Consider the following 26,838-nt stretch of genomic DNA (forward strand, 5'->3'; position numbering starts at 1 on the left):
TAGGGTTTTCACTATGCCTTGAAGGCTATCTAGCAAAGGGGGATTTGGGAGAGAATAAGCTTCAATTCTGAATAGTTCATTCAATAATATGCAAATCTAAATACATTGTGTGAATTTGAGCTATTTATAGATGAAGAGGATGGAGATAGCTTGCTCCTTAAGCTACCATAACTATGGTGAGGTTTAGTGGCTTAAGGAGGTGTCGTGTGGGTTCTCTTAATATGCTCTAGAGACCCTTGCTTGTATGACATGTGAGGGTTTCTAGAGTGTCTTTGATTTATTTATAAAGTACACTTAAAACTAGTTCAAAATACAAGTTCTAAACATGACTATTCTACCATTTATACAGATAGTTTTTATGTCTTTATTCTTGTATATGGTGGCTTGGATGGTCCTCCATCATCTTACTTATAGGTTTTTCTTCTTTCAGTGTTTCTATTTTTTGTCTTTCTCCCCTTCTCTTGTATGTCTTCTTTCTCCCTTTTCATTTTGCAGCCCTACCTTCTCTTTTCCTTTATTACAAATCATTAGGTTAAAACTGCTAACTTCCAAACTTCCATAATGGGTTAAGTCTAAACGTCAAGAAGATGAGCCCCCAAAAAGGAATGCTCGTACCACAAATACAAAAATGTTGATCGCTTTTTGCGTGTGAAGTGAAATAAAAGTGGCATGTGTGTAGAGTGAATGGGTGAGATAGTGGTTAATAGTCGAGAGGGTGAGAATGTGAGACAAATAAAAAAAATATAATCTTGGTAGCTAATTAGATATCAATTTAAAAACTATTTATTAATAATAGAAACTACTAACATTGTTCATTATATGTTGAATTTTGTGATCCTCATATCTTCTATATCTTGAAATATTTACATATACAATTTAACATTTCCGATACAAATGGTGTCTCTTCTCCTTTCATTCTTAACATCATAGAATCTCACAAATTCAAACCTCATTTTCCACCTATTAAGTTTCCAGGAAATAAACACCTCATTCAACCTTTCCCATCTTTGAAAAATTATCATACTCTCTATAACTATTGGAAAGATTGGAGAAGAAAAACCTAGTATTTCTAACCAACTCTGTTGACTGATTCCTTCAAGCAGCATCTAAAGACTTAGTTCACCCAAAACATGTAAGAAGAAGCAGAGTTTTTCCTTTTATTGAATAAAAGAGGTCAAAAATAAGAACAAGGGTACCTCGATGTCAAACGTAATTAAATGCTTGAAAAGAAAACACACCAACCCATGTTTGGGTTATAAATTAGGATGTGCTGAATCCATTTTAATATGCAAATAACTAATGGCTTCCAATAGAATCTCTTCTATTTGGGTTATTCTCTTTGTTTTTGTGTTAGGTTTATTATGTGCTAGGGCATCATCACCACTCAACGTAGCTCATGCCTCTGGGTTTCATGCAAGTATGAAATCTCTCACTCTTTTGCTTTTTCTGTCTTTTGGATAATACTATTTCCTTTCCATACACAAATATATGGATTAATGTGCTGAATATATATTTAATCCTGTATTTTCATTTCAAAAATTATTATTTTTAAATAATTATTCAATGATCACATGCATGGAATGAAACTTCTAAGGTCGTTTGGACAAATATTTCAATAAATATTTTGAAAAGGTAAAATAAATTTATTTCATAAACTAATTTTATTTTATGTATAGGTTAGTTAACCAATGAATAAAATAAAAATCTTGTTATATGAATTTTTTTTTTTAAAAAAAAAATCTTTTAGTTTACCTTTTTATGAATACTTGTGAATTTCTTTATAAAAAAAAGTAAGACCTTATTGATCACTTTTAAGTTTCACCATGCATGTAACCTTGTTCAATTCTCATTTTTTTATAAGTTTCCCTCTTGGCTAATTAAAACTCCTCAATAAGTAATTATGAGGTAAATAAAAATAACAAGATAAGATTTGTAAAGTCTTTTTTATATTTATATATAAGTTAATAAAATCAAATTTTGAAGAATTTGAATCACACGCAAAGATAATACCATTTTTGCATCTCTCCACAAATATATATATTGTTTTTTATTCCTAGTAGCTATTCATCTTTTAATAATCAAGAACTTGCACTTGTTAATTATTTAGTTCGAGAATTTATATATAATTTAAGTGTCAAAAACAAAAACTTTTTTTTATTCTTCTAGTACAAGATCTCATCCAATCCATGGTTGATAATTAATGATTGGAGTTTCCTAAATATTTAGGAGTTTTGCTAAAAATGATCCAAGTAAACCCTATATTTTGGTTTTACTTTTCCAGGTCATTTTAGATTCAAATCATTACACTTTCTTATTTTCTTGTGTACAAGTATTTATTGAAAGGCACTTAGAAGTTGAATTTTATAGTCATGTGGTGGATCTGTATACATATTATTCATGCTTTCTAACACACTAACAAGAGAAGTTATATTAGTATAAAAAAATGTATTTTTTAAAATACATAAATTCTTAATTATATGTTACTTTGTAGGTTCGTATGAAAAAATTCAGACTAAAAGGATACTTGGCCAGCAACGAAAGCTGCTCCCAGAACGTGCAGCTGATCCTTGTTGTCACAATTATCATCCATGATTATCTCTTGTGTTGGGAATGATATATATAAAGAACTAAAAAGGTGTATTAGATAGCTTGGTTATGCTTTTATTTGTAATTCGAATGTTATGTTGCAATCCATCTATGTTTATAATTATTATCTGCAATCTTGTTAAGGGTGATGTTGAATTTATGTTTTTTATATTTAAGATTTTACTATGTATTATGTTTCAAATTTTGTGCTTGTAAAAAAAAATGTTTCAAATTATGTGAACATGAGACAATATATGTTACCATTTCTTTAAGGGTGTATTCTTTTACTTTTATATTTAGTTTGAATACATTAAAAAAAATATTGTTGTTAAAAAAAATTATTAAATAGATATAAATTTTAAACACCAAAAATCATTATATTAACTAAATTAAATATTATTTTAAAATTTTAAAAAAATATTGATATTTAGTTGAGTATTAATAAATAGTTTCTAAATTGATATCTAATTAATTACCAAATTTTTAACTACCAAAATGTTAACTACTAAATATCAATTTTAGAATTTAACTAATTAATAGTTCTAAACTTTGATAACTAACTAATTAGATATCAAAATAATAATAATTTTTTAATTTATAAAATGATATTTAAATTAATTAATATAATAAGTAATTATTTGTTATTTAATTATTTTTGAGAGAGAGGAGCCTACAAATTTTTGGGCCGCCTGCTTTTCGGGCACCTCTTGTTATATGTACACCCCAAGCATTTATAGTATTTGCACCACGCTTTTATTACCTGCACCGCTTTTACAAAATAAACCTGGATCCATCTGCTGTCCCAGTAATTTCACTTTTAAAAATATTATTCTTAAAATATAAATTGAAATTGAAATAAATTTCAAATTCAAATGATCAAAATCATTATAAAATCTTACAATTAAAGATTATAGGGTAAAATAACAAATTACATTATAGCACAAAGTATCAAAATTTAAATTAATTAATTTTATCTATATAAGCAGACATAATTGCATTACTTTAATAATAAACTTAAACCATTTAACTCTAATAGTTAACTAGCCAAGAATCATATTGGTGTAACAAATGAAGCCTCAAGGGAAAAGATCCGAAGTAAGCTCTTGTGTATGCACTTCTCAATTACATACAGCAGGATTCATTGAATTTCAAGTGACATCTTTATTAGCTCATGCATAGTGGTTGGTTAAAAGAAGAATTTCAAGAGTTAAGAAGTATATGTATTTTCATTTCTCAATTTATGTGTCATATATTGATCAAATGAAAACTCAAATATTTTTCTTGGCTAAATCTATTGAGTAATGGGATTGTGAAATTCAGTTTATTGAAACTGAAAAGCAACTTGCAGATATCTTGTGAAATGGGGATTGTGAAATTCAGTTTATATTTTTACTTTAATGATCAATTGTTGGAATAGCAAGTCTCGTCTTTTTTCTTTCATTTTCCATGCATGGGTGCAGAAAAGCAAAACGAGTGCGGCTATTTTACATTTATAAGGGCGGCTATATAACTGCATTTGATGAGCACGCATTTGTAAATGGAAGAGATACGAAAGCGGCTATATATAGCCACATTCGTAAATTCAATTTATAAATGCGTGTAGGGTTTCTTTTCTTTTCTTTTTCGTTGTTGATTAGTTTCTAATCAAAGAACATGGTCATTATTTTAGCATTTCTTTTGATCTCTTAGTGCATATTATACATTTTCGTATTTCATTCCAATGGAAGTCCAAAAAATGCTAATAAAAATTCTCCAATGAAACGCAAATATATGACAGAGCAAGACGGCAACAGCGACGAGGAAGGCACAACAGAAAACGCAAACAATAACCTTCCCAAGCATGACCTTAGCAATGGCATAAGACAAAACATAAGAGAACCGCAAAACATACAAAAATCAATGGTGAAGAAGAAGAGAGGAAGATAATGCTTACCGATGACACGAAGGCAATGCAAAGAAGAGAGGAAGCACATAAGAGAAACGAAGCGCGAGAGAAAGGAAAGTATCAAAACGTAAGTGGCGCGTTTCTGAATTAGGGTTAAAAAGGTTTTAAGAAGGCGACTATTTGTAAAGCCGCATTCATAAATCAAGTGTTTGGATTTACAAGGGTGACTATTTGTACAGCCGCAGGACGGCTATATAAATAGCCGCACTTATAAATGAACTTAATTACAAAAATGTCACTACATTTTTTACGAAAGCGTTTGAGCGTAAAATCGCACTAAATAAATCGCACTTGTTTATACATTTTGTACTAGTGATGTGTAGTGATGTGTAGTGTGGTTTTTACTTATGGTGCTTTTAGAGTGATGGAAACATTGAAAGCAATTTGGAAATTGATGCTTGAGGCCAGGGGCTCATGAAAATAGTTGGTTGCTTCTAAATACAAAAGAACTATGGTTGCCTCTCTTGCTGAATTAGATTGATAGCAAAGTTGAGGAAAGGGCAGTAGTATTGTCTATCTTGTCTCTCAAATCTCAACCTAGGATTGACTAGTCTTAATAACCTTATTTACTTACCAAAGACTAGATTCATAATTTATTTGTTATTTAAAGAGGTTGGACTAATTTTTTGCCTTTGCTGTTCATCCATTTTTCTTCCTTTCCTAATTTGTTTATCCTCCTCATATACTAGCCGTTTCTCTTCAAATATGTGTTTTGGGTGCTTTACTGGCAGTGCAAATTGTGTTTTTAAGCCTCTTATGGAAAAATGTTCCTAATCTCTCTTGGTCTCCACTTGTAATTCTATCAGCTTAAATGCATTATTGTGTATTAAAATTCAAATAAATTTGTCTTCTACTAGGATAAATTTGAATACAGGTTCCATGGATATATAATAGAACATTTTGTTCAACACTAGAATGTACACACTCACTCTCAAGGAGACTATTCGGGGCCACATTAAAAGATGCATGACCCAAAAATCACTAGAATCGGTCTATGCCTGCATGATCAAGACTAATACAACCCAAGATTGCTTTCTCATGAATCAATTTATAAGTTCTTGTTCAGCCCTTTCTTACGTTGATTTGGCAAGTTCAACTTTTGCCCACATGGAAAATCCTAATGCTTTCGTATATAATGCATTGATTAGAGGTTGTGGTCATTGCTGTTACCCAGATCGTGCTTTGGGGTTTTATATTCACATGCTGAGGAATAATGTCATGCCTAACAGTTATTCCTTTTCTTCTTTGATCAAGGCTTGCACTTTGTTGATGGATTCAGCTTTTGGCAAAGCTGTTCATGGCCATATTTGGAAAAATGGGTTTGATTCTCATATGTTTGTGCAGACAACTTTGATTGAGTTTTACTCAACTTTGGGTGATGTGAGTGGCTCAAGAAGGGTGTTTGATGATATGCCTGAAAGAGATGTTTTTGCATGGACAACGATGATTTCAGCCCTTGTTCGGGATGGGGATATGGCTTCTGCAGGTAATCTGTTTGATGAGATGCCTGAAAAGAATATAGCTACGTGGAATGCCATGATTGATGGGCATGCAAAATTAGGCAATGCTGAGTCTGCTGAATTTTTGTTTAACCAAATGCTTGCAAGGGATATTATTTCGTGGACAACCATGATGAGTTGCTTTTCTCGGAACAAAAGATATATGGACGTGGTAAGACTTTTTCATGATATGATCGACAAAGGAATGATTCCTGATGAAGTGACCATGAGCACTGTCATCTCAGCCTGTGCTCATCTGGGAGCCCTTGACTTAGGAAAGGAGGTGCACCTTTATCTAATGCTGCATGAATTTGATCTAGATGTGTACATTGGGTCTTCACTGATTGATATGTATGCAAAATGTGGTAGCATAGATAGGGCCCTTTTGGTGTTCTATAAATTGCAGAACAAAAACCTGTATTGTTGGAATTCTATCATTGATGGGCTTGCAACACACGGCTATGCGAAAGAAGCATTAAGAATGTTTGGTGCAATGGAAAGCAAGAGAATCCGACCAAATGCAGTTACATTCATTAGTATCCTAAGTGCTTGCACACATACAGGATTTGTAGAAGAGGGTCATTGCAGGTTTATGAGCATGATCAAGGACTACTGTATCACTCCTCAAGTTGAACACTACGGATGCATGGTCGACCTATTGAGCAAGGCTGGTTTGCTTGAGGATGCTTTAGAGATGGTCAGAAACATGGCAGTTGAACCTAATTCTTTTATTTGGGGTGCCTTGTTGAATGGTTGTAAGCTTCACAAAAACTTGGAAATAGCTCATATTGCAGTTCAAAATCTGATGGTTTTGGAGCCAAGTAACAGTGGACATTACAGTCTCCTAGTGAGCATGCATGCTGAGGTAAATAGGTGGAGTGAGGTTGCAAAGATTCGGACAGCCATGAAGGATCTGGGTGTAGAGAAGAGATGTCCTGGAGCTAGCTGGGTTGAAATCAATAAGAGGGTTCATGTATTTGCAGCTTCTGATACGTATCACCCTTCTTATAGTCAATTTCACCTGTTGCTAGCTGAACTTGATGACCAGCTCAGGCTAGAAGGCCATGTCCCTGAACAGGAGTCGATTCTATAGTAATAGTAGAGTGATTGTTTTTAACCTTCTTTTATCATGAGTGCAATTCTTCCAACCATTTAGAAGCCGTAGGAGATGTGTATTTTTAGGGAAGAAGGATTGAGATTATAATGCAATTTGTGCACAGTGAAACAGTGGAAGAGAAACCACTATGAATTCATCATTGTGAAATAGTATGATGTAAGTTCTACAGGATGAAAATTCAAATTAGTCTTTGAAAATCTGAAGTGGATGATGCTACTTTAGTTTTCCAACATAAAATAAATTTCAATAGTTATCTTTAAATTTTATTATTTGTTGTACTTTTAGTTCTTAAAGAGATGTAAATTTTATTGAGTAGCTTTTGTTTGAATTAGGGAATGGTAAGTGAAGGAGTGGAAAAGAAAAAAAAAATGATTTGATTGGTATAATATAATAAAAATTTTGATAATTAAAAAAAGTGTAATTTTGTTAAAAATGAAATTTTATGAAGTGTTTAAAAATGTTTAAATATTTTACCACCGGTTGATATAATGTAATAAAATTTTTGATATTGATGTATTTCGAAAATAATTAAATGTCAATTTTTTTAAATGAAATGTTAAAAAATGTTTAAATATCTACCACCTGCATGCAATTAAATTATTTCCCCACTTATAAAGTAATCATCCATTATTTGATATTTGTCAGTCACCATAATTTTGTAAAACAATTTTATGTAAAAAAATATTTTTAAAATATAAATTGAAATTGAAAAAAATTTCAATTTCAAATTCAAATTATCAAAATCATTATAAATCTTACGATTAAAGATCATAGGGTAAAATAACAAATTACATTATAGCACAAAGTATCAGAATTTAAATTAATTAATTTTATCTAATATAAGTTGACATAATTGCATTACTTTAAATAATAAACTTAAACCATTTAACTACATAAAAGTAATTTTATAATAATAAAAATCAATTTATGAAAATTATAAATTAGAAAAGAGCAAAAATTGTATTAATGTTTAAAAAGTAGTACCATGAAAAATAGAAGAATATAAGGAGGAAGAGAGAGTTGAATTGTAATTTAATTAATTTTTATATTTTTTTTAAATCATCATTTGATTAATTATACTAAGAATACAATTTTGTTTATAAATCAACTAGACTAAAACTCTTTCATCTTTATGTGTGTCATGTATCATGTCAGACGCACTTTGTCTAAAAATCAGATTTTTTCTTTCAAATGACAAAGTGCACCGATACATATATGACCTCATAAAGTTTGTTAAAATGCACATATTTAAATAAATATATTTTAACAAACTATTTTTTAACATGACTCCTATGAAACATAAAATATTTTTTATAAAGACAACTAAAAAAAGAAAGATGAAACAAACATGTTTGAATGCTAAATTTTTGCTAAATTTGTTATGAGCTTTTTAGTTTAGAAAGGTCAATTATGACACAAATTTTTGCACCTTAACTCAATTATTTTATTAACATAGTTTAATGTTTGCTTTGTCCAGTGAATTGGTCATAGTTCTAGCATCTAACCAACTTGTAGAGATTTAAAATAGTTAGTTATATTTAAAAACATTTTTATAGAAGACCTTAATATTATTTCTATATCAATTCTCCTCCTTCTACGATTATTGCAAATACTAATTACAAGTAATGTAAAGGAGATAAGGAGGAAATAACACATACACAACAATTTATATTGGTTCGTTTATCTTACAAACTACATCCAATTTTTGGCTAATCAGCCAACGTCGAGCATTCTTTGGGCTCGTAGACACTTTTAGTTAATCCCTTGAGTATTCTTTACTTAAGCCACTCTTAGTTGACCCTAAGTATTCTTTGGACTCGTAGCCACTTCTGACTAACCCCTTGAGTATTCTTTACTCAAGCCACTCCTAGTTGACCCTAAGTATTCTTTACACCTAGCCACTCCTGGATAATTGAGTATATTTTTAGGATCGTAACCACTCTTTCCTAATCAAGTATATTTTTTCAATTGTAACCACTCTTGGCTTACCCATCAAGTAGTATTCTTTAATCATGCCACTTTTGGTTTACACTGTCAAAGATTACTCTTCACATCAAGCCACTTTTGACTAAACCAAGTATTCTTTGCCCAACAACTTCCCTAACTAAGATCTGGAAGTATTTTATTTCAATGAACTATTGATCATTAGGTATGATGACTAGGGAGGATTGCATACAACGACGAATACAACGTTTAGTCTTTAATTATAAATTAATAATTAATTTAGAATCTAAAATAGTTAGTGACTAAAACCTTGGTAGTTAATGTCAAATACCAATTTAGAAACAACTTTATAAATTTTTATTAATAATAGAAACTACTTTGAATATCAATATATTTTATTTTATAAAATAGTATCTAACTTAGTTAATGCTCCGACCTCAAGTCCGAGAGATAACATTGCTAGAGTCAATCATCGCATCCGAAGTATTGTCCGATTTGGAGGTCGATGCTTCGTCACGATTTTTTTTTCTTGAAAGGCTCCTCGGTGGGTTGGAGGAGAAAGAAGTATATAAACTGCCATTGGCCTCGACTCCTAAACGATGTGAGACTATATTGGTCGTATCAGAACAAACCCCCTAGTCAAGATCTAAGGGGAAAGGAAGGAGTACATAAACTTCCTTTGACCTCAACTCCTAAACAACGTGTTTAGTCTTAAAAGAATGTATATGTGAAAGTTCAACAATTTTTATTTTTTTTATCTTGATGTAATTTTTACAATAAAACAAATTAGTTACACTATTTCTAGAGTTTTAAAGATAAGAGAAATGATTCTTTAAATTTTTCGGTTGGATTTTTTTATCCCAATTAAATATCTATATTTTATAAATCAATGACAATATTATTATTATTAAAACTAATGTTAATACTAGGATTTAAATTAAATAATACAAATAGATAAAAAGAAAGAGTTTTATTATTTTTCACTCAAATCGACACTAAATTCACATCATCAACCAAATAACACATTAATAAGAAACATTATAGCAAGAATAATACCATTGTAAATAAAGTAGTAGATTAAAAGTAGAACAAGATGGTCCGATCATGGAAGTCATCGGCCAGTTTGATCCTATAATAGTATTCTGCTAAGTTAGTTTGCTTGTAGAAACTGTCGTCGGTCAAGTTGATCATAAGATTCAGCCAAGTTGGTACACTCCTAGAAACCGTGGTCGATCGAGTTAGTCTAATCTTAAGATTTGACCAAGTCGATCCGTTTGTAGAAACTATTATAACCGAGTTCACCTGATCATAGGATTTGGCCAAGTCAGTCTGTTTGTAGAAGTCGTGACGGCCGATTTGGTCATATCTTATGATTCGGCCAAGTAGGTCCGTTTGTAGAAATCGTTAATGGCCGAGTTGGTCCAATCTTAGGGTTTGGCCAAGTCGGTCTGTTTGTAGATGTCGTAACAGACGAGTTTTCCCATTTAGGATTTAGTCAAGTCTGTTCGTTTGTAGAAACCATGATGACCGAGTTGGTCCGATCTTAAGATTCAGCCAAGTCTGTCTATAGAAACTGTTGATGACCGAGTTGGTCCGATCTTAGGATTTGGTCAAGTTCGTCTGTTTGTAGAAGTCGTGACAACCGAGTTGGTCCTATCTTAAGATTCGGCCAAGTCAATCTGTTTGTATAAACCGTTGACGACCGAATTGGTCTCATCTTAGAATTTGACCAAGTCGATCCATTTGTAGAGTGAAATATTTTTCCAATAATAATCATTTTATTTAAAAAGACGACATCGTTAAAAACAATTAGGAAAAAAATTGTGTCGCTTTGAAAATATTTAATCAAAACATAACTTGTTCGTCAAAGTAATATAGCAATAAAATAAGTCAACAGGAACTTTAACTAAAATAAAATTTAATATTGGACACGTTTCATGTCCTTAGGATAGCTCCTCCGTCGAGAATTTTCAGTCAATATATTTCGCTGCCCAACACTTCTATGACTTTGTATGCTAGTTCAGTGGGACTCATGATGGTGATCATTCGATCTTAGAGACAAATTGTTTAAGGTGGGACACAATGTATATGGTATGCTAGTTCAGTGGGACTCATGATGGTCTTTTTCTTTGTAAATATTCGTCCATAGGGACAAACTATTACTTCTGACAACATGGTACACTTGTCGTAAAAAAATCATCAAAGACACATTATAACAAGAATAATACCATTGTAAACCGAGTAGTAGATTAAAAGTAGAACAACATTAACATTAATATACATAGTGATAATCTAGAATCGGTATTTATGGATTACACTTATAAAAGATTAAGTAAGCTATTACAAAAAGATCAATAAATAGTTTCACATTAAATGTTCAAATCTTTGTTTGGTATTTGTTCCGCCAAGTAAATGTAGAAATGCCCCATAGCCCCAGTACGAAACTTGTTTTCATATCTCGATTCTACTGTTAGAATTTCACCATCTTTAATCTTGATAGAACCAGGTTTTGGATAACAAACCGACATTCCAACTAGGTAACCCTTTTCATTTCCTGCTTCTTTTCCTGTTCCGTATTTTGGATTTGAAGTGCATAAAACTCTTCCATCCTAAGTTAAGAAAAACCATAAATATCGAGAAGATGCATTAAAATAGTTAATTTCTTACAAAGATATAGAATTTATCAACAAAATTTATTACTATTGAATATATGAGTCACAAATTTTAGCATAAGTTGATCTACATGATATAGATTATACAGGAACACCAACAAATATCAAATATTACCTGTCCATATAGAGTAGCATTGACAACACCGGTGTGCATATGAGCAGTGCCATATATAAGATAACCACCTTTTGTCATTGGGATGTTTGCTTTCTTAACGTGAAGGGAGTCACTGTCATGAATTCTTGGAATAGTATACTCTGCCTATAACCAAATTGAGAAATTTGTCTTATTCATTTACAACGACAAAAGTAATTGATAGCCTAATATTTGTGTTTGGAATATAAGTGAGTTTCAAAATTTTGCTTATCATTTGTAAAGTATAGTATATATTAAATAAATCATCTACCTGACAATCATGAACTGGTGTAGAACCATTTGATCTTACACGATCAGCTGAATCAAGTATATAGAACTTAAGAGGGACTTGGTGTTCATCCCAATCAACCCACCTTATTTTGTATCTTAGGGAAAGCTTTCTCATTGGACCATGAAAACCATTTCTTAATTTGCATTGTAAGTTGTCTTGACAACAAAAGAGTCCTCCTTTATAATTTCTAGACAATAATTGACCATTAATGTTGGTTGTGACATTGTAAAAGTCCTTTGGGAGATTTAAAAGCTTACACCTACACTCTGAACAACCTTTTCTATCATGTGCGCCACGTGTATCAATAACCATGATGTTAAATAACCATTTTTCTTTAAACTCGTGCTTTATTTTTGTAGGATTACCTAATTCAACTGCAAAAGGATTTGGAAGATTTGAGGATGTTCCTTGTGATTCTCCTCCCAAGCCCCAATGATGTGGAAGCAAAAAACCTTGGCACGCACCATCATTTCTCTCATATTCAATACCATTGCTAACGTCGTGAGATTGTTTAATGTAGTGTGACATGGTAATATTTTCAATATATTTTACAGCAAACCAATGATGAAGGTAAGTTTCATATAAAGGTACAGAATTACCATCTTCATCGACTACTTCAACATCAAAACTCTTGACCCCAATATGACCCTTTGGAAAGTCAATATCAAATAATGTTTTCACCGCAACTTTTCCTGGTCCCACTTCAAATGATTCAGACAAAAAAGTAGCTGATTTGATATGATTTTCATCAGACTCTAAAACAACTGATTGTGTTGTGCCAAACAACAATATCATTATTGATAATAAAATCATTTTTACTTTAAAGATAGTCCTCATATTAACCTGCACATAAACCAATAACATTAGCCATGAAAATAAAGATAGTCAATCATTTGATAAACTTGTAGATGATTTAAACAAATATTGCGAAAACATGTGAATCAAATAAGATTGAAATCAAAGGGTAAAGTAATAGAAAATTGACGATAAAAATAACATACCATATAAGAAAAAGATAAATGACTCATGATGGTGATCATTCGATCTTAGCTAAAGATGTATGAAATTTAAAGCAGATAAATATGTGTGTATATGAAATTAGTTGCTAGTTTTATATATGGTAGATGACTCAATAATAGTGTATCTAGCGTGGCGTTAAGTTTTTAAATCGTCATTGGCTGTCTTTTTTTGCTGGATGTAAAAGGTGACCTAGTTTTACAAAACTATTTAAAAACTTTTATAGTTATTTGTAGGTGTAAAAGCTACTTGATTAACAAATTTTTTGAACAAGCCTAATATGTTTTAATCTTTGTAAGCTTTTTTTTTTTCTTAAGTAGTAAGATTTTAAGTTTTAACATAAATAATGTTTAATAGATAAAAATGAAAAGTTTCAGTTAAATAAACGTAATAATAAAAATATTGCCAACAATATAGTAGAATTAACTTCACACAAAAAAAACTGAAAGTTTGAAGTACTAAAATAATAAAAAAAAAAGTTGAATTTAAAAAATAAAAAATAATATTTTTCTAATAAAAATATGATGACAAATAATCTAGCCACAAGCTCCATAACTGTGAAAATTGAAGAGGAGAAAGCTTTAAAGAAGAAGAAACTAATAACCTAGGAGAGCAAGTCGAATATGATGACAAAGACAAAGGAGAGGCAAAAAAACACTAGAGAGGAATCCTCAACTACTTCTTCTTTTTCCGCTAATATTTTTCAGAAGGAAAGCAACATGGAAGAAGAGCAAGCTCCACCCCTAGAAGAACACTTGGAGATTATGCCATGCACCAAGGGCAAAGGAATTTTTCTAGTATTGCAATACCTGCTACCACCAGGGCCTTGGAGATGAAACCTTCTTTCCTGAATCTCATCATTACCCATCAATTCACAGCAATGGATCATGAGGATCCATATACACATTTGGCTATATTTTATGAATTGGTGGGAACAATGGGCTTTCAATCAAGTTCAATTAAATAAATGTAATAATAAAAATATTGCCAGCAATATAGTATAATTAACTTGACAAATATGACCAAGAGCATAGTATCAAGGTTCAAATTGTTTGAAATAGAGATAGTTCCTTCTTCAATGGTAATGGATTTACTTCTATTGGCTGTGGAAATACTTTTTATGAGAAAGGTTTAAGATTTTTAATTTGTCTAGCATCAAATGTAGTTGAAATTGTGAAACATGAAAAATTAATAGTATGATTGATTAGGACAGAGAATAAAAAATGATAAGGAATGAGACCAATTAAACCAAGTGAGTGTGTGATCCTTAAATAGTTTTAAGAGTTTTCCTGATGAATTGACAGTTGTTGTTGCTTAATTTTTATTTTTTTTCTTATATCATATAAGAACATGAAGATGATTGAGGTCTTTGTGTTAATTAGGAACCCAGGGCCAAATAGTCAACCTTTATCTTATTAGAATTCAATTTTTTTATATATCCCCTTTGAGCCAATAGTTTTTGTTATTGTTGCACCCTAAACCTTTAATGATTTATTTTCCTACCCTTTGACATGTTTAATGAAGCAGAACATAGATGCAATATACATAGAAAAGGGAATGGTTGGTTCTACTTGTTGGAAGCTCAAAACGTTGAAAATAGAAAGAGTTTATTCCTATTGATTAAAAAAAGAGAGAAAAAAAAAGAAATATCCATGTTGAAAATCATGAACAAGTAAACAAATTTAAAAAAAAATGAAGAAGAGTGTTAAGTCAAAAGAAAAATGGTGATTACATAACACATATGTGCTATAATTGGATTGTAGGTATGTTCTTCTTCTTTAAAATGTGCACTTTGTTATCTGAAAAACCAATAGTTTTTTTGGAAGTCTAGCCTCATTATAACCCTGAAAAAAACTTCAAGATTGATGTTTCTAATTTTTTTGTGATAGCAAGATGAAATGAAAATCAACTGTGTTTTGTTATGATTAAGTGAAAATAGAGAGAAACATTACCTGTGAGCATATGAGAAGAAATTCCTGGATGAATTGTCATTTATTTGTTTTGATTTGATCCTAGAAGTTGATTGTATCTATATTTTTCTATATATGAATTCGGAAGCACCATAAGTTTCTAATTTAATCTCTTGTTTAGTGAATTAAGGTGATTTGATATTTAAATTCAAATATATTCATTTACTTTACTTGAGGTCAAACAAAATTCTAAGTTGGGGGGAGGGGGGGGGTGTGATAAGTGTCAAATTTAAGTAATATTTCATATTAAAATATAGGCACTTATGGGTATTAATTGATAAAATAAGTATAAAAAAACTTTTAATTTATGAAATTATACTTTTTTACATATTTTGTGATTTTAATTTAAATAAGAACGATTTATTCCTAAATTTGTGTTAATCTCAGGTTTCTAGAGAAGAACTCAGATAATTGGGCAACAAGAAAATATACAAAGCTAAAAAGAGAAAGTTGGAAAACATCAACACTCACCAAAGCTGCCCTAACTCGCAAAAAGCCAAGATGCCACCAATGGATCTCGCTCAACCAAGATAGTAGTGCCAGGAACGTCGGGTTGTTCGACATTTTATTCACCCAGGCGGGCCTAATAACGCCCAAGCGAGAATCACTTAACCCAAACCAATTAGGTTAAAGAGAGGATTAGAGGCACAATCCCATACATGCAAGATTGAGAGGAAAACACCATTGAGTGAATTGTAACACAATTGGGAGGACAAAAGGTGTTAAGCCCTAGAAGAGGCAGTTGTCAAGGAGGAACATCTTGAATCTTCTTTTCATGCTCTCCCTGCTTGTAACAGTCACCGTGTGTGGCTAATTCTACCCTTTGGGATTGAGAGTAATCTCTTCAAACTCTTATGTACTGAGGTGCTATCTAAACATAATATTCTTTTCTTGATTCATGATTGGTATTGTTGTTTTGTTTGTAAGGCTTGGTTTACCATCGTCTAGAATCTTAAATTTGACTGGAAAGTACTTCTAATACTTAACATATTTGAATGCTAGAAATATATTTGAAATGTTAATTGCTATCAACGTCTGATCTTAAGGATAATTTGTTTTATAAATATGCGAGGAATCGATATTTAGGAAGCATCTTAATAATTCTATATGCGAGGAATCGATATAAATGATTTTTATACATGTATCAATATCAATCAAAGGACACAATACTGTCATGCTAATCAAAATACAAAGAGTGAGAAAGATGAAACCCAATCACTATTTTTCCAATTGAAGCAACAACTTTTTGACTTGTTCTCTTGTTAATCCTTGTCAGCATAACTAATCCCAACAAAACTTTTATTATTATGTTTTACATTTAGTGAATCTTTTATTTGATTATTCAATTGTTCCTTGTGGGTTCGATATCCGTCCTTAGGGACAAACTATTACTTCTGACAACATGGTACACTTGTCGTAAAAAAATCATCAAAGACACATTATAACAAGAATAATACCATTGTAAATCGAGTAGTAGATTAAAAGTAGAACAACATTAACATTAATATACATAGTGATAATCTAGAATCGGTATTTATGGATTACACTTATAAAAAATTAAGTAAGCTATTACAAAAAGATCAATAAATAGTTTCACATCAAATGTTCAAATCTTTGTTTGGTATTTGTTCCGCCAAGTAAATGTAGAAATGCCCCATAGCCCCAGTACGAAACTTGTTTTCATATCTCGATTCTACTGTTAGAATTTCACCATCTTTAATCTTGATAGAACCAGGTTTTGGATAACAAACCGACATTCCAACTAGGTAACCCTTTTCATTTCCTGCTTCTTTTCCTGTTCCGTATTTTGGATTTGAAGTGCATAAAACTCTTCCATCCTAAGTTAAGAAAAACCATAAATATCGAGAAGATGCATTAAAATAGTTAATTTCTTACAAAGATATAGAATTTATCAACAAAATTTATTACTATTGAATATATGAGTCACACAAATTTTAGCATAAGTTGATCTACATGATATAGATTATACAGGAACACCAACAAATATCAAATATTACCTGTCCATATAGAGTAGCATTGACAACACCGGTGTGCATATGAGCAGTGCCATATATAAGATAACCACCTTTTGTCATTGGGATGTTTGCTTTCTTAACGTGAAGGGAGTCACTGTCATGAATTCTTGGAATAGTATACTCTACCTATAACCAAATTGAGAAATTTGTCTTATTCACTTACAACGACAAAAGTAATTGATAGCCTAATATTTGTGTTTGGAATATAAGTGAGTTTCAAAATTTTGCTTATCATTTGTAAAGTATAGTATATATTAAATAAATCATCTACCTGACAATCATGAACTGGTGTAGAACCATTTGATCTTACACGATCAGCTGAATCAAGTATATAGAACTTAAGAGGGACTTGGTGTTCATCCCAATCAACCCACCTTATTTTGTATCTTAGGGAAAGCTTTCTCATTGGACCATGAAAACCATTTCTTAATTTGCATTGTAAGTTGTCTTGACAACAAAAGAGTCCTCCTTTATAATTTCTAGACAATAATTGACCATTAATGTTGGTTGTGACATTGTAAAAGTCCTTTGGGAGATTTAAAAGCTTACACCTACACTCTGAACAACCTTTTCTATCATGTGCGCCACGTGTATCAATAACCATGATGTTAAATAACCATTTTTCTTTAAACCCGTGCTTTATTTTTGTAGGATTACCTAATTCAACTGCAAAAGGATTTGGAAGATTTGAGGATGTTCCTCGTGATTCTCCTCCCAAGCCCCAATGATGTGGAAGCAAAAAACCTTGGCACGCACCATCATTTCTCTCATATTCAATACCATTGCTAACGTCGTGAGATTGTTTAATGTAGTGTGACATGGTAATATTTTCAATATATTTTACAGCAAACCAATGATGAAGGTAAGTTTCATATAAAGGTACAGAATTACCATCTTCATCGACTACTTCAACATCAAAACTCTTGACCCCAATATGACCCTTTGGAAAGTCAATATCAAATAATGTTTTCACCGCAACTTTTCCTGGCCCCACTTCAAATGATTCAGACAAAAAAGTAGCTGATTTGATATGATTTTCATCAGACTCTAAAACAACTGATTGTGTTGTGCCAAACAACAATATCATTATTGATAATAAAATCATTTTTACTTTAAAGATAGTCCTCATATTAACCTGCACATAAACCAATAACATTAGCCATGAAAATAAAGATAGTCAATCATTTGATAAACTTGTAGATGATTTAAACAAATATTGCGAAAACATGTGAATCAAATAAGATTGAAATCAAAGGGTAAAGTAATAGAAAATTGACGATAAAAATAACATACCATATAAGAAAAAGATAAATGACTCATGATGGTGATCATTCGATCTTAGCTAAAGATGTATGAAATTTAAAGCAGGTAAATATGTGTGTATATGAAATTAGTTGCTAGTTTTATATATGGTAGATGACTCAATAATAGTGTATCTAGCGTGGCGCTAAGTTTTTAAATCGTCATTGGTTGTCTTTTTTTGCTGGATGTAAAAGGTGACCTAGTTTTACAAAACTATTTAAAAACTTTTATAGCTATTTGTAGGTGTAAAAGCAACTTGATTAACAAATTTTTTGAACAAGCCTAATATGTTTTAATCTTTGTAAGCTTTTTTTTTTCTTAAGTAGTAAGATTTTAAGTTTTAACATAAATAATGTTTAATAGATAAAAATGAAAAGTTTCAGTTAAATAAACGTAATAATAAAAATATTGCCAACAATATAGTAGAATTAACTTCACACAAAAAAAACTGAAAGTTTGAAGTACTAAAATAATAAAAAAAAAGTTGAATTTAAAAAATAAAAAAGAATATTTTTCTAATAAAAATATGATGACAAATAATCTAGCCACAAGCTCCATAACTGTGAAAATTGAAGAGGAGAAAGCTTTAAAGAAGAAGAAACTAATAACCTAGGAGAGCAAGTCGAATATGATGACAAAGACAAAGGAGAGGCAAAAAAACACTAGAGAGGAATCCTCAACTACTTCTTCTTTTTCCGCTAATATTTTTCAGAAGGAAAGCAACATGGAAGAAGAGCAAGCTCCGCCCCTAGAAGAACACTTGGAGATTATGTCATGCACCAAGGGCAAAGGAATTTTTCTAGTATTGCAATACCTGCTACCACCAGGGCCTTGGAGGTGAAACCTTCTTTCCTGAATCTCATCATTACCCATCAATTCACAGCAATGGATCATGAGGATCCATATACACATTTGGCTATATTTTATGAATTGGTGGGAACAATGGGCTTTCAATCAGGTTCAATTAAATAAATGTAATAATAAAAATATTGCCAGCAATATAGTATAATTAACTTGACAAATATGACCAAGAGCATAGTATGAAGGTTCAAATTGTTTGAAATAGAGATAGTTCATTCTTCAATGGTAATGGATTTACTTCTATTGGATGTGGAAATACTTTTTATGAGAAAGGTTTAAGATTTTTAATTTGTCTAGCATCAAAAGTCACATTATTAAAACATGCAAAGTTAATTATCCATGCATTATTCAAAATAGTAGATATATTTATTAAGGCTTTACCTTTAGAATTATCATTACTAATAGTTATAAAAATTATTAGAATAATACTTTTAAAAAAACTCATGTGTTTGCATGTTTCTATTTTTCACAATATGCAAGTGATTCATTTAAAATATTTTTTTTCGTTTAGTTCTGATAATTAATATATTTTTACAAATAATTGAAATTCAATTTCTATCCTTAACTTTTACAGGTCGGATAACATGAAAGCAAATACCCAAGAGAAATATTATTTTTTTCAGATAAGGATTAAAATAAATTCGAATATAGAAATTTAAACGTGCATGGGGAATGTCAAAGAACATATTTTCTTTTCGTATACTTTTTTTTAATTGGCTAGGATGTAATTTATTGAAAACTAAATTAAATAAGAGAAAAAAAATATTAAATATAAATAAATACTATAATTTGTAATAAATTTCATCTAATGAAAAAATATACTTGTATCTAATATAAAATGACATGATAAACTAATCAACATTTACAGTAACTAATAATATAAAATTATTTAGAGTTTACATACAAAATTAACTATTTTTAAAATATTTAAAATGATAAGTAACATTTCTTATACCAGCCACAAGTAGATAAAATGACTGTATAGATGTCAAAAATTTATATCTGAATATACTTAGAATAAATTTAAACCATTTCTTAAAGAATGTTTTTTAGTTTTTTAAATAACGTTTTCTTTCCTTTCTATTCAAATTTCTGTTCGACAATTTTTGCAGAAAAAAAAGGGCAAAAGTTTACACATAGAAAGTTTTTGCACTTTCATTATTTAAAAATCTAAATTGTTTGTAAGTTAAATTTTTATATTATACAATTTAAAAATATATTTTAAATTGTATAATTTAAAATACATTTTTATACTAAATATATTTTTAATTCTACAATATAAAATTAAATTTCAAAAGTGTATAATTTATAAATGCATTATAAATTGTGAAATTCATATTGTATTTCTAGATTAAATTACACGTATTTTTTAATTTCACAATCTAAAATATGTTTTTAAATTGTATAATCTAGATTATATTTTTGGATTTAAAAATATATTATGAAAATTATATAATCTTAAATATGTTTTTTATTGTAAAATCCAAAACATATTTAGAAATTATATGAACTAAAATATAATTCAATATATATTTTTCAATTTTAATTTTGAATTCTAGTATCTAAATATTCTAAATCAGAAAATTTACAATGTATATTCAGATTATAGAATCTAAAATATGTTTATTAATTTCTTTTAAGTAATGAAAATTTGAACTTTTCTGACCTATAAAACATAAGAAACTATTGAAAGAGTTTTATTTTCTGCACACTCCATAATTTTTACACAACAATGTTTTTTAAAAAAAAAATATTACTTTCAATAAATATATAAAAAAAAAATTCTGGTTAAACATCGGGAAAAGAAAATATTTTACAAATGGAGATTCCAAAATCATTTCAAAATATATAATTTAAAATTGATTTTTAACTATTCAATTTGTTCACTCAAGAACTTCTCATAAAAGGATTTATTATCATGAAACGAATTTTTTTAGAATGTTCTTTCCAAAAATATTAAAAAAAAATGTTATAATTTTATTATGAAATATTTCAAAATAAATTTAAATTGTTCCGAAAAAACTATCTCTTATTGATAAATTTTACTAGAGTATTTTGAGATGAATAATTTAAAATAATTAAATAAAAACATTGCTGAATCTTTATTTGAAATTTTTTTTTTCTGAAATGTATAATTTAGAAGACCTTTTAGAAAATATAAAGATTTCAAAAAAAAATTGTTTTTGCCATTATGAGAATCCGTGTGACCTGCACTGAACCTCAGTGTTTGGAAATGTCAGATTTTTGCTGCACGTGTGCAGGAGTTCCACTTACGTGTTTATCTTTATTTTATTAAAAATGTTATATTTTTCTTAATTTGTTTCTATTTTTAAAAAAAAAATTGGTTTGAATCAATCCATCTCAAAACCAAATTTAATTAATTAAATTTGATGACAATTAATGTTGCGACTTACATATTTAATGAACTAAATCAAACGTATAAATTTTCCATTATTTTTATATAATATTTTCAATATGGAAAGAAAAACATAAAAAAAAAGAGAAAAATGGAAAGAAAAACATCAAAAAAAGAGAAAAGTTTTGTTTGTATAAAAAATATACATTTAACACGGTTTATAATAATATAATAATATAATAATATTTTTAAATTAAAAAATAAAATAAATAAAATATTAATTTATTATGGTATGAAATGTGTGTTTTTACTGTTGAGGTATTGAGGTATTAATATATCAGGATATAAAATGTGACTCATGGAACATTATGTATCTTGTAACAACTGCAACACCTTGCTTATAGCACAATTTGAATTAATTTCTCAAAATACATCTTTTTAAGAAAATAAGGAAATAAAATCCCATAAACTAGAAAAAAAAACTTCTCAATTTTTCAGAAACTTCCTATATAAGTTCCCAAATAGTATAATTGAATGAGTTGATTTAACAAGAAAATAATTCATTTTACTTTTCTTTATCTTTGATAAGTTTATCCAAATTGGCTCTATGTCATGTTGGTTTTCAACTAGAGATTATAGAACATGTGAATATTTTGTTCCTTAGCATCCATGGAACATGCTTCAATGGAGGACACAGTTTCTATCATAGGGAAAACAAAGAAATCAGATTAGATTAGAAAGATGTAACTCAACTATATCTACACCATGATTGATGATCTTAAATTGATTTTTCAATATCAATAGCACACAACTGAATCTAGATCCTCAGAACTACATACACCACTAACATTTATTTTAGGACAACAAAGTAAGAGATATATAATTACATGATAAAATATAATACCAATTACAAATACTATACTATACCCTATATATCTCACATACCTTTCAATAACCTCATTCTCGAGCTACAATAAGTTCCTCCAAGTTATCAGCATCGCCATTATCAGTAGGTACCAAGATCTCATCATCAGCTGTGAAATTGTATCTAGCCCCAATAGCTCTTAAAAACTGATACACTTCAAACATGGTTGGCCTCTCCTTTGGAGTTGGCAGAACACAGTTGCATGCAACCTTCAGAAATTGGAAAAGCTCACTGTCAACATCCTTGTTGACTAATGATTCATCAATGGCATCATGGAGTTTTGCATTGTTTGTTAGCTCCGTAATCCATTCTACCAGATTTCCTTTAAAAGTTTCTTGAGCTTTAGCCACATTGGTAGGTCTTTCACCAGTCACCAACTCAAGGAGAACAGTCCCAAAGCTATAAACATCCCCCTTGGGTGTGGCAATCAAAGTTCTTGCGTACTCAGGAGCAACATAACCCAAATCACCAAACTCCCCATTTACAAAAGTACTCAAATGGGTATCAATTGGGTTCATGAGTCTGGCAAGGCCGAAATCAGAAATTTTTGGCTCAAAATCTGCGTCCAACAAGATGCACTTTGAGCTTATGTTTCGGTGGATAATACGGGGATTGCAGCTATGATGAAGCCATGCGAACCCTTTGGCTGCTCCAACTGCAATTTTGAGTCTTGTAGTCCAGTCAAGGGTGCTCACACCATCGGCGGGATGGAGTTGGTCATGGAGATTGCCATTTGGCATGTTTTTATAGACCAAAAGCCTCTCCTTTTTGGCCATGCAAAAGCCTAAAAGAGGAACAAGGTTGCGATGCTTGACAGTCCCTAGTGTACCCATCTCAGACATGAATTCCTTTTCAGGATACTGAGATTCCTGTAATCTCTTAACCATAAGTGTTGTGCCATCTCCAATGACAGCTTTGTAAACAGTTCCTGTTCTTCCTGACCCAATGATATTGGTATTACTGAAGTTGTTAGTAGCCTTCATGAGATCAACCAACTTCATTTTTGAGATTGATTTCTCAAACATAGAAACCTGATATCCAATTCAGTACAGTTAGACTTAGGCATAATCTCACAAGAAGTAAGTAAATGATATGAACTGAGCTACGTAAATCTTACACAATTAAATTTTCAGAAAGTATATTTCACATTTTCTTTCTAATTTTATGGAGCAAATGTATCATTTATCATTCTGATTTTAAAAAAAATTATATATGTATATATTTCTCTGTTTGGTACTGCAGTATGCAAAACATGTTTTGCCAATTAATATACACAAAGTAGTTAAGGAAAAATAATATTCATTAAGAAAATATTTCACTTGAAACTTGAAAGAATTTAACAAAAAAGGGATCTTTTCTAACAATATGATTCCTACAGAAAACATTGAAAACAAATATCTAGAGCTACAAAACATAACTGTATCCACAAGAAAAATGAATAGCTGTGTAATGATATATGCCCTGTGCAATGCAAAACCATTTAGCTTGCCTTAATTTGTTTAGTTCCTTTTAGACTTCTTGCCCATTTGTTTCCTTCGGGGTCCTCTTCCTTCTTGAAAGAAACACGTCGAACAAAAAAGAACATTCCAATAGCCAATCCTAAAGCCGCAAGAGTCACCCCACCGGCGGCAGCTCCAGCAATAACAGCCATGTTACTCTTAGAATTCTTGGTTTGGCAAGTCCCCAATCCATTACCTCCACATAGGCCTTGATTATTTGCATAATTTACCGAAACTGAATGGCCAAAGCTTGGAACTTGCCCCATCAAAAGATTGTAGGATACAGAAAACGTCTTGATCCGTGGGAGAATACCAAGTTGTAGAGGAATCTGACCAGTGAGTCCGTTCTGATCAAGTTTCAGGCTATTGAGAAAGGTACAATTTGAAAGAGTCACAGGAATCGCCCCAGAAAAATCATTTGAAGAAAGATCAAGAGACGTGACAAATGGTACAAGAGTAGATATATCTTCCGGAATGGTTCCAGAGAGTTTGTTAATTGAAAGGTCTAACCCAGTTAAGCTAGAGCAATTTTGAATGGCACGAGGAAACTGGCCTTTGAGTCCCATATTGGACAGTTTGAGATTCAAGACCCTGTTCTCATCAGGGTGCCAACACTCAACCCCAATAAACTTACAGATGAACCCTTCAGTTCTGTTGTTGAAATCCCAAGAAAACTTCAAATAGTTACTGGGGTCTTCAAGGGCTTCTTTGATACTTCTCAAGCAGAAGATATCAGTCTCAGTCCCATAGGTCATGCCACAACTAATCAGCAACAAGAAACTAACAACATTGTAACTCAAAATCCAGCTATGCAGAACCATCTTTACCAAGATCCTAACACAAGCCAAGAGATAGAAATCCAGACACCTCACCAAGATGGCTATCCTATCCAAGCAACAGCACAACACAGAAACCCCATAGCACTACAACCCTTCAACGAACACACCCTGAAAAAAACATTGAAAAGAAAACCAATGAGCGGAAAACACAGTTCAGCATCTCACACAAACCAAGTCAAGTATCAAAAAGTAAACAAAATCAAAATAAGGACAAAACCTAGATACAGTTCTTTATGTGCTTTTGGTGTTGTTCTTCAATCAGAATTAGAATTTTAGCATAGTAATTCATATGATAGAAGGTCTGCATTAAAGGTCAACATGAATTTTCTGGGAAAACCAGCAATTCTGATTCAAAAGCATTACCAAAAACACCGTATCTAAGTTTTGTCCTAAAATAAGAAAAGGGCAAAAACAAAACATATCCCTACTTCACACCACAACTGACTACAAATTGTTATCCAATCCAAACCACAGCACCACAAATAAACTCCATAGCACTACAACCAATTGAAAAGTAAACAAAAGAACACAGTTCAGCACTGCACACAAACCAAGTCAACCATCCAAGTAAACAAAACCAATAGCAAGAAGAAAAAGAGGAAAACCATATATATGTCTTAGACCAAACTCACACTCCAGCAAAGCAAGAATAATTGACAGAGGAAGAAACCCAGAAGAGTGTATTCAATATATGAAATTGGAAAAAACAAATTTTGCAGAAGTGCTCAAATACCCACCTGGATTTTCTGACAACCCAATTCAGGAGACCCCATAAAGCTTTCGGGAAACTCTACTCTGCCCAAGAAACCACACACACTAAGTAAACAGCAGAAAATGAAAAGCAGCAAAATTTGCACATAAAAGTGAACAAAGAAGTTACCTTTGAGAGGTTTTCAGATGATAGTGTGGAAGTAAATGTGAGAGAGAAAAACAGAGTGGAACGGGTCAAAGAAGGGAAAACCAACAATTTCCAAGCTAAAGAGATGAAGACTTGGACCATACAAACGCGAAGACTTGTGAAAAGTGCTTCCCTCAGTTGCTGTAACTCCCCGTTGTGGAAAATTAAGGGTATTACTATCATTGGACAAAAGAAAGAAAATTCAGACACCTAAAGAAAGAAAAGACCAGATTTTTTTTTTTTCATTCTTTAATATTTCAGTACTAAAAAGGTAAATTTCTAACTGAAAATTATTTTCATTACTAAGATTCAGGAAAAGAATGTTTGTTTTTTTAAAAAAAAAATTGTAAAATTATATTTATTATTTTTTCTCTTTTATGCTTTTTAGGTGTCTAGATGTCAAAAAAAAGTCTCTTTCAAACATTTTACTTGATATTTTAAGGTCTTTAAGCAGCAATCAAGACGGCAAAAATTTTACACAATATTGTGACAACTGCTATGCATAAAATTTCAATTAATTTTTATTAATGGACTATATATATATATAAAATATCCTACGAGATTATTAATTATTTGATCGTGTTTACTTGTTAATATGATGTGATAAGGAATAAATGTATTAAATGTATATACAGAAATCATTTATATGATAACATCTAAATTAAGCTCTTAAAAATATTCAATATATAAAGAATTTGTTAAAAAAAATAATTATTACAAAAATTTAAGAAAATGCCAATTAGTGACTTAAAAGTAATTTGTTTAAAAAATCAAAATTAAAAAATCATATGACTCAATCTATAGAGGAATCTAATATACTACTAATAGAGTATGCTAACAGATTTTGTAATTAGATTTGGTATTTCTTAAAATAGAAAAAATAATATTTTAAAATTAAACAAATCATATATGTAGATATGATTTTAGTGAAATTTGATATAATTAAA

General features: G+C 30.6%; 4 protein-coding genes and 1 long non-coding RNA gene across 6 annotated transcripts; 2 read left to right on the forward strand and 3 right to left on the reverse strand.

Annotated features, from left to right (window-relative positions):
• The first annotated feature begins 1,284 nt into the window (after nt 1–1,284).
• LOC137819264 (uncharacterized) lies at nt 1,285–2,851 on the forward strand. The gene is made up of 2 exons (XR_011082262.1): nt 1,285–1,417; nt 2,492–2,851. It is a non-coding gene; the product is annotated as an uncharacterized lncRNA (long non-coding RNA).
• Nucleotides 2,852–4,955: 2,104 nt separating this feature from the next.
• LOC137819616 (pentatricopeptide repeat-containing protein At1g06143) lies at nt 4,956–7,344 on the forward strand. The gene has a single exon (XM_068623516.1). The coding sequence runs from the start codon at nt 5,447–5,449 to the stop codon at nt 7,121–7,123; it is 1,677 nt and encodes a 558-aa protein (XP_068479617.1). The 5' UTR covers nt 4,956–5,446; the 3' UTR covers nt 7,124–7,344.
• Nucleotides 7,345–11,460: 4,116 nt separating this feature from the next.
• Nucleotides 11,461–12,983, reverse strand: LOC137812990 (uncharacterized). The gene is made up of 3 exons (XM_068615266.1): nt 12,168–12,983; nt 11,879–12,022; nt 11,461–11,700 (listed from the first exon to the last, which is right to left on the reverse strand). The coding sequence occupies exons 1-3, from the start codon at nt 12,981–12,983 to the stop codon at nt 11,461–11,463; spliced, it is 1,200 nt and encodes a 399-aa protein (XP_068471367.1).
• A 3,790-nt stretch (nt 12,984–16,773) lies between these two features.
• Nucleotides 16,774–18,298, reverse strand: LOC137812998 (uncharacterized). The gene is made up of 3 exons (XM_068615276.1): nt 17,483–18,298; nt 17,194–17,337; nt 16,774–17,013 (listed from the first exon to the last, which is right to left on the reverse strand). Exons 1-3 carry the CDS (start codon nt 18,296–18,298, stop codon nt 16,774–16,776), a joined length of 1,200 nt encoding a protein of 399 aa, XP_068471377.1.
• Nucleotides 18,299–22,499: 4,201 nt separating this feature from the next.
• Nucleotides 22,500–26,119, reverse strand: LOC137818277 (probably inactive leucine-rich repeat receptor-like protein kinase At5g48380). 2 transcript variants are annotated; one of them, XM_068621594.1, is made up of 4 exons: nt 25,874–26,119; nt 25,731–25,788; nt 24,145–25,101; nt 22,500–23,686 (listed from the first exon to the last, which is right to left on the reverse strand). In XM_068621594.1, the coding sequence occupies exons 3-4, from the start codon at nt 24,973–24,975 to the stop codon at nt 22,688–22,690; spliced, it is 1,830 nt and encodes a 609-aa protein (XP_068477695.1). In that variant the 5' UTR covers nt 24,976–25,101; nt 25,731–25,788; nt 25,874–26,119; the 3' UTR covers nt 22,500–22,687. The 2 variants fall into 2 exon arrangements, with proteins under 2 accessions (XP_068477695.1, XP_068477696.1); XM_068621595.1 differs by having other exon boundaries at nt 25,731–25,783; nt 25,874–26,079.
• Nucleotides 26,120–26,838: the final 719 nt, after the last annotated feature.

This window comes from Phaseolus vulgaris, chromosome 10 (assembly GCF_000499845.2).
Source record: "Phaseolus vulgaris cultivar G19833 chromosome 10, P. vulgaris v2.0, whole genome shotgun sequence".
In the NCBI taxonomy this organism is placed as follows: Eukaryota; Viridiplantae; Streptophyta; class Magnoliopsida; order Fabales; family Fabaceae; genus Phaseolus; species Phaseolus vulgaris.